The sequence below is a fragment of the Plasmodium reichenowi genome, chromosome 14 (genome assembly GCF_001601855.1).
Source record: "Plasmodium reichenowi strain SY57 chromosome 14, whole genome shotgun sequence".
Classification (NCBI taxonomy): Eukaryota; Apicomplexa; class Aconoidasida; order Haemosporida; family Plasmodiidae; genus Plasmodium; species Plasmodium reichenowi.
In genome coordinates, this window is record NC_033659.1 from 504,371 (window position 1) to 513,722 (window position 9,352).

The 9,352-nt window shown below is 15.7% G+C and overlaps 2 protein-coding genes across 2 annotated transcripts; one reads left to right on the plus strand and one right to left on the minus strand.

The window, feature by feature from the left end:
• Positions 1–1,965: 1,965 nt before the first annotated feature.
• Positions 1,966–3,492, plus strand: PRSY57_1413200 (DnaJ protein, putative; the record flags this gene model as incomplete). The annotated part of the gene is made up of 3 exons (XM_012909749.2): positions 1,966–2,758; positions 3,006–3,265; positions 3,400–3,492. The coding sequence occupies 3 exons, from the start codon at positions 1,966–1,968 to the stop codon at positions 3,490–3,492; spliced, it is 1,146 nt and encodes a 381-aa protein (XP_012765203.1).
• A 433-nt stretch (positions 3,493–3,925) lies between these two features.
• PRSY57_1413300 (26S proteasome regulatory subunit RPN13, putative) lies at positions 3,926–5,980 on the minus strand (the record flags this gene model as incomplete). The annotated part of the gene is made up of 11 exons (XM_012909750.2): positions 3,926–3,984; positions 4,114–4,146; positions 4,247–4,377; positions 4,532–4,613; positions 4,726–4,830; positions 4,961–5,009; positions 5,116–5,165; positions 5,302–5,392; positions 5,557–5,613; positions 5,771–5,863; positions 5,969–5,980. The coding sequence occupies 11 exons, from the start codon at positions 5,978–5,980 to the stop codon at positions 3,926–3,928; spliced, it is 762 nt and encodes a 253-aa protein (XP_012765204.1).
• Between the last annotated feature and the right edge of the window lie 3,372 nt (positions 5,981–9,352).

Below are 9,352 nucleotides of genomic sequence, written 5' to 3' on the forward strand. Positions count from 1 at the left end.
TTTTTTTTTGTGTCTACATGGTATGTTTTAGTATAATGATTCTTTTAAAAAGAACACATTTGTAATTATAATAATAAATATATATATATATATATATATATATATTGTGAAAATATAAAAATAACTTCACAACCGTCATGACACACTACAACAGAAATGTATTATGTCCTCGTGAACTGTCATATTAAAATATCAATTTAAAAAATAGGCTATTAAATATATTTTATTATTTATTTCTATTTTTTTTTTTCGTTAACAACAAAATTTCTATGAATACATACATAATTTTCTTTCAAATCAAATTTAAAATAAATGGAAATTAAAGAAAAAACAAAAATACATATATATATATATATATATATATATATATATTATATTATATTAAGGTTTCAAAATAAGATTTATAATTCTTATACAAATACTTGAATTTTAAAAATTTTTCTTCTTAAAAAAAATATTTTGGTTCTTTATTTTTAAGATATTTAAAATACATATATTTTTATAAAATTTTGAATAAATATAAATATATATAATATAATTTTTTGGTAAAACATTTTTCTTTATTATATTTATAGTATTAAAAATATATATATATCAATAATTATTACATAATAATACTTAAGCTTATAACATTTCCCTTATATTATAAATATTATATATCCATATAATTACATATATATTATGCGTAATATAATATATATATATATATATATATATACATAATATATATGTTATTTTATTTTATTTATGTTTTTTTATCAGTAATATTTTAAATTAAAAAATAAATTAGCTACGATTAAAAAAAAAAAAAAAAAAAAAGTACCAAGAGGAAATTTAAAAAAATCATTTAAATATAATAAGATAATAATAATAATATTTATTTTTTGCAATTAATATTTTCGTATAAGTAAAAATTATAATATATTTATTTTTTATATATTATTAAATTGTTGTACAGTTCTTTATTTATAGAATATTTTTTATTTTATATTAATTTTTTTTTTTTTTTTTTTTTGTATGATTGTAAAACAAAAATAATTATTATCTTTTTTCGCATAATATTAATATTATATTATATATGTTTATATCTTTTACTATATGATTTAAAATATTCTTCTTTGTATTCTAATATATTAAATATATATATATATATATATATAATATATATATTTATATATATCACATATTTATAGAAGAAGGAAAAAAAAGAAAAACAAAATAATAATAAAAAAAAAAAAAAGAAAAGAAAAGGCTACACTTTTATGTATACATATCAATAATATGTATATATTTAAACAAATATATTTAAATTAGCCTTTAATTATATATAATTCTTTTCTTTTTCTTTCTTTTTTCGTAGTGATTTTTTTTATTTGAATGTGTTTGTAATACATATACATAAATTATTATATGTAGTTGAGTACATATAAATACATATATGTAACTGTATGTATTTTTTAAGTGTACCTATATATATATATATATATATATATATATGGTATAATTACACATATAAGTCTTATCTACATATTTAAATTTTTTTAGCGAATTTCCATTTGTTTAAAATGGATAACCGACATATTTTGTAATGAAGCATTTGTATTTTTGTGTTCAATCTAAAAGAAAAAAAAACAAAAAAAAAAAAAAAGCAGAAAAAAAAAAACATTTCATTTTATTTATTTTATGACTAAATAAAAATATCAATGCTTTTGTTTTAGATAGCTAGCCAAAAAAAAAGATAAAAAATAAATAAAATAAAAAATAAGGAAATAAAACAAAATACACGTATATAATTTATTCTATTAAAAAGAGGTGACACACACATATAAATATAAATATATTTATATATATATATATATATATATTTATTTATTTATAATTATTTAGTTATTTGTTTTCATTTATATATATATTTATTTTTATTTTTCTTGATATAAATTTGAATATTGAAGCTAGCTAGCGAAAATGGAAGAAATTATTCTCCATATGATTATTATTGCACCATTAACAAAATGGTTGATTGGATCAAATAGGAGATGGAACCAAGGGAAAAGGGAGTATGGTATATATATTGCTTTGCTTGTACTATTTTGTGTAGGTATATATGAGTTAAGAAAGCCGAATCAAAATTTGTATGAAGTATTAAATTTGAATGCATATGCTTCAAAAACGGATATACAACAGTCATTTCGAAAAATGTCAAGGATATATCATCCAGATAAAAATAAAGAACCTGATTCTTTAGATCGTTTTAATAAGATAAGAGAAGCATATGAAGTCTTATCTAATGATAAAAAGAAATATACTTATGATAGATTTGGTGATTTTGGAGATAGTGAAATAACAAGTTTCTTTTATGTAGAAATTATAATTATAGCTATGTTTCAATTTGCAATATCTTTTATATTCGGTTTTCTCTATACATATGGAAAAGATAATGAAAAGTATAGGATACTTATATGTTTATATATAGCTTTGAATTTTTGTATGGAATTAATATTAAGATTTAGCCCAGAGAGTACAGTATTCTTGTCCTTTATTCCTATATTATCTCATTATACGCCGTTTGAAAGGATACATGCATTTAGAGTACTAGTACCTTTAATAATGAATGCTATACTTTTGGTAGATATATATTATATTGAAGAAGACACAGAAGTGTATGTCTCTACCTTTTGTGAATATGTTTTTGAAAATAATTCAAAGTCCATAAAAAATTATGACGACGCTGTTTTATTTTGCGCCCGACTAGTTGACGGTATTAAAAAAAAAAAATATATATATATGTATATATATATGTATATATATGTGTATATATATATGTATATATTTGTGTTTATTTATGTCTGTGTTGCCACTTTTTTGTATGTTCATTATATATGGGGCTGCATATACAAATTGATTTGTTATTATGAAAGATATATATATATATATATATATATATATATATATAATATTTTATATTTATTATTTATTTATATTTTATATTTTTTTTATTTATGCAGGGAAAATGAACAATGCTAGCAACTTTTCTTGGAGAGAAGAGAAAAGTTCTTTAGATATTACAAATATGTACGAATTAGATGATGACAAAGTATTTGACAAACAATATGATAAGGATGATATTTTTTATTCCTTATTATATAATATCATTGAAAATAATAAAAATCAAATTGATTTAAAAATACCAAAAAAAGAATTATGTAGAAGGTTCGATTGGTCCAGATGGTATACAACAGCTATTCTTGAGAAAAACACAGAGGAGGTAAGAACAGAAAAAAAAAAAAAAAACATATATATGGATATGTACATATATTGTATATGTTTATTATTATTTGGTATATTAATTATATTATGTATATTATTTAATTTTTTTTTTTTTTTTTTTTTTTTCTTTAGAAAAATTTTGTTGAAAGCAATGCAACCAAGGGTATTATTTTTTCTTCGGTTCTATATTTTATTGGACTAGTTTCTCACCTCGTATCGAAATAATTATTATTAATAATTATAAACATAACCATATGACGTTTATAAGTTTTTATTTTAATAATGATTCTTTTTGCTGTGTCTTTTTTTTTTTTTTTTTTTTTTAACATTTAATTTTTTAAATATAATTTTGTTTATTTCTTAATTTTTTATCACAAAAATATGTATATATATATACACATATATGTATATTTATATATATATATACACATATATGTATATATATATATTTTTTAATTTTTTTATTTTTTTTGACAATTATAAAAAAAACTCATGTTTTTGTTTTTATTTTTATTTTTATTTTTTATTTTATTTTATTTTATTTTACTTTTTCTTTTTACTATTATTTATTTGAACATTTATTATATACATATATGTTCACATAAAAAAATTATACCCTCATAATATATGAAGAATTTTTAATGTTTCCTCAAAATATTTAATTATTCTCTTCCTTGGTATATTTTTTTTCCAGAGCATCAACAATATATTCCATAGCTATAAAATAAAAATATATACATATATATATATATATATATATATATATATATATATTATATCATATTATATATGTGTGTATTTTTTTTTTTTTTTTTTTTTTATTTATTTGTAAAAAAATACACATACGATCATTTACTTCTCCTTCATGAGGTGGTAAATCTAATTAAAAAAAAAAGGAAAATAAATATAAAATGTGTATAAATTATATATATATAAAATACAATTGTATTAATATATATACATTTATATATAGTATTACTTAATGAAATTAGAACAAAATTTAAATGTGCAGGTAGAGACATATCTAGAGCTTTCAAGTTTGGATTTAATGCTCTGCTGTTAATCACATCTATAATATCTTCTTTGCTTTTATATCCTTCGGGCATATGTCTAAATGGGTATATAATTAATATTCATAAATATGTATACAATATATATATATATATATATATATATATATGTAATATTTTCAAAAAGGATATATTCATAGAAATAAAAATATGGAGTATATACTTATATGAATTTTTATTATTTTATAAATTACATCTTTAATTCTTCTAATGCTTCTGGAATCTCCAAGAGTTTTGAAAAATATTCACCTTTAAATATATCCTTAAAATAAATATCTAAATGAAAAAGAACATACATATATTATGTAATATATATATAATATGTAAGTTCTATCCTTAATTATTATATTATATTATATTTATATATTTTATTTTTTACATATCTTACCTTTTTTTGTATTATCTTTATTCATATTTCTCGTTTGAGATATGATTAATCCTGACAACTCAGAGAGATAATCATTCGTATTAGATGGTTTACTTCCAGTGTCGACTAGAGAAAAAAAATTACACATAAAATTTTATATATATATATATATATATATATGTACATTCGTCTAATATATATATATTTATACATATATTTATGTCTATGTGTTTTATTTTTTTATTTTTTTTCTTACGGTTTGCTAGTTCATTTGTTATAATGGAGTTAAATTGCTTAACGAAAATCTACAAGATAAAAATATTTATTGTTTTTTTATAAATAAATAAATACATATAAATATATATATATATATATATATATATATATATATATATATATTTTGATTATTACTTCGTCCTTCGAATCATCATAATCCTGCATCCAATAAAACGAAATTTCGCCTACAAAAAAAATAAAATAGTAAAATAACAACATAATGTGTGTAATTCTATTTATGGATATATCCCCTTTAAAAATAGATCTTTTTTTTTTTTCATATATTTATTTATCTTTATCTATATATTTATTTTTTTTTACCTCTCGTTTTATTTCTTAATATATAGACCCTTCCTGTTTTACATTGTTCAACTCGTTCTAAGGAAATGCTTTTGGTTAATATCAAATTATCCTAAGGAATATAAAACATATAATAGTCGTGTAATATTATTCATTTTAAAAATATCCTTAAGTTGTTAACTAATTTTTCCTTTAACATGTTTATAGATATATAAATATATATTATATATATGTGTAAATTTTTTTTTTTTTTTTTTTTTTTTTTTTTTGGTTTACCTCAATTTCGTTATTTTCTCTATTAATCCATTGAAAGTTGTAAAGATTATCATAAATCTGAAGAAATGTTTCAAATTTATCAAAACAATTATATATATATAAATATATATATATATATATATGTATGTATTTTATATATTTATTTTAACACATATACAGAAAAAAAAAAATAGTTTTTCCTTATAAATCATATATTCTATTTTATTGTACATACTTTGTAAAGGACCAATTTCCCCTTCCGTTTATCTGGTTTTACCATTTTCCCATCATAAATACATTTTCCAGCATTAATCTGTAAATGTATCTTCTAAAAAAATAAAATAAAATAAAATAAAACAATAAAATGAACAGAAGAAAATGTACTACTTTATATTAAACATAAATATATATATATATATATATATATACATACTGCTGAATCCATCTTTTCAGATATTATTCCCTTATTACAAAACAAAGTAATATGTTACACAATGAAAAAATAATTTACAATATGATACAAAACTAAAAAATGAAATATTTTTTAATAAACTGTAAATATTAAAATATGAATATCAAGCGATGACAGATAATTCATATATATCATAAATAAAAAAAAAAAAAAAAAAAAAAAAAAAAAAAAATTTACACATATATAATATATATATATATAATATATTTATTTATTTATTTAACGTGTTTTTATTATATCTTTTCAGTCTTTGTATTTCATAAATACATATTTATTTTTTATTTTATTTATTTTTTTAAAGAAAACTCAAATGAACAATCGTGATAACATTTTTAACATATATATGAAAAAAAAGTCAAAATTATGGCGAATTATAAAAAAAAAAAAAAAAAAAAAATTATAATAATACAATAAAATAAGAAAATATTTTTTAATAATATTTTTAACCTTTTAATTATTTACGAAAAGGTAAATTTCTTTATTTTACTTTTTATATAAAAATTTTAATGGTTCAGATATTAATACAGAAAGTACGGATAACAAACTGTTTGAAAGAATGTTAATAGTATACACAATTATTATATAAATATATTACATATATATATATATATATATATATATATATATATATATATATATATATATATATATGTATATATTTTTTCTTTTATTATTTCCTTTGATTATAATTTTAAGTGCTATATGTTTTATTGAAATTAAGAAGAGACATGGTTAAACATATTTCTTAATTATAATGTGTCATCATATATATTTAAACACAATACACATTTTTATATAAGAAATGTAGGAAATGCTTAAAAAGTTATTAAAAAAAAAAAAAAAAAAAAAATTATTCCTTTAATAATTATAAACATATGAAATAAGGGCATTTAACCTTTTAAAAATATATAGTAATAATATATTATATATATATATATAATAATATTTATGTTTATGTTTATTTTTTTATATAGAGGGAAACATATATATATTCTTATGATTTTGTTTCTTATCTAATTATATAATATATTTTGTGTGCATAAATATATATAATTTTGTTTTAACAAAATGATGTTATTTTATATACAGTTGGATTAAGGGGAAAAAAAAATAAAATAAAATAAATAATCTTGTGTTAACATATTAAAAATAAGACCTTCACATATAATATATATATATATATATATATATATATATATTTATTTATTTATTTTTATGTACATCCATACTATTAAAACCTTTTTCCTTAAAACAATAAAAATATATTAAGAATTTATTTTATTCACATAAAAAAATAAAACCACATGAATTTATTTTTCCCAACAGCTAAATTTATATATTTTGTGTTTCTTATTTTATATTATAAAAAAAATATGGAGAAAATTATAATTTTTTACTCTTTATAAACATACAAGAATGTTGATTAACCCCTATATAATAAATAATAAAATAATTTTAAATACATTTCTTATTCTCTTTTTTTTCAATTGTATACATATATATATATTAAATATATAATATCACATAAGGTAAATATATGAAAAATTAACATGAAACTTATTATATATATATATATATATATATATATTACATTATATTATTATTTACAATTCCTTTTGTAGTTTAAAAAAAATAAAAATAATTTGGTAAGTTTTTTATTTTTTTATTTTTTTTTATTTTTTTTTCCATCCCTTAATATGAATATGTTATATGACATTTATAAATAATATATATTATTTCTATAAAGTATATAAATAATTTTTTTACTTATATATAATATTATATATTAATTATATTTATGTACATAATAATATTATATTATTATATTATATATATATATATATATATATATATAATATACCTTATTATAATAATAATTTATTTTATTTATTAATATTTTAATATATATATTATTATATATAATTACATCACATAAATAATATATCATAATAAAAAATGTAAAACAATTTTTTTAAGTAATTTTATTCATTCATTCATATATATATATATATATATATATATATATATATATATAAATATTATGAATAAAAATATATTTAATATTAAATAAAAGAATTATTTAGAGATATTATTACTTATAAATATATTTTATTATATATTATATATATATATAATATATATATATATTATTATAATATATATATTTTTTTTTTCTTTTTATATATATATGGCATCCAATTAAATTTATATAATTTCAAAAAGAAAGAAAAAAAAAATTTTAGGTTTATTTTTTTTAAGGCTATTATTTATAAATATAAAATGAATACATGTAATTATAATATATATATATATATATATAATAATACAAAAATAAAAATAAATTAAAAATTATGATAATTTATATAATAAATATAATATAAAATAGTATTATAGTTATAGAATATAATAATAATATTTTTATTTTTATAATAAATATATTTTAAAGGAATAAAAAATAAAATAAAAAAAAAAAAAAACTATTACAAAAATGTTTATATATATATATATTATAAATATATAAATATTTTTGTATATATTATTATATAACCAAATTATACATTAATTTTAGAAATAGTAAAAACAGAAAGAAAAAAAAAAAGAAAAATTATAAAAGAAAAATATTTTGAATATATATATTTATATATAATATATATTTTGTAATTATATTTTTAATTTATATTTATTATAGTAAAGATTGTATTCTTATGTTTCTTTTATTATTTATTTTTCTTTTTTTCCTATTTATATTATATTTATAAATATATTTGACTTTTTCATTTTTCTATTAGTTTTTATTTTATTATTTCTAACATCTATATAAATAAAATAACAAATAATTTAATAATATATATATATATATATATATATATTAAACGACTGAACATTATTCACAGGAGGTAAAGAGAGAATCTGACCAGAATTTATAATAACAAAATTGTAAAATATGTAATATATAATATATATATATGTATATTTATATATGTATATATTTTACAATAATATTATGAACAAGGAGCAAATACACAATTATGAAATAAAAAAACAAGTAATTAATAATAATGATTATTAATAGACCACATATAAATCATTTTAAACGAAAAATTATAAATCTTATATATTCATTTTGAATTTATATTATTTTGATATTATATTATATTATTTTGTTTTTATTATTATTTTTTTTTTTTTTTTTTTTTGGAGAATTTGTGTTTTTTTTTTTTTTTCTTTTTTTTCGTGTGTCCACTTGATAATATATAACAATTTGTTATATATATATATATATATATATATTTATATATTTATATATTTTTATATTTATATGTATATATTTTATTTCCTTTCATT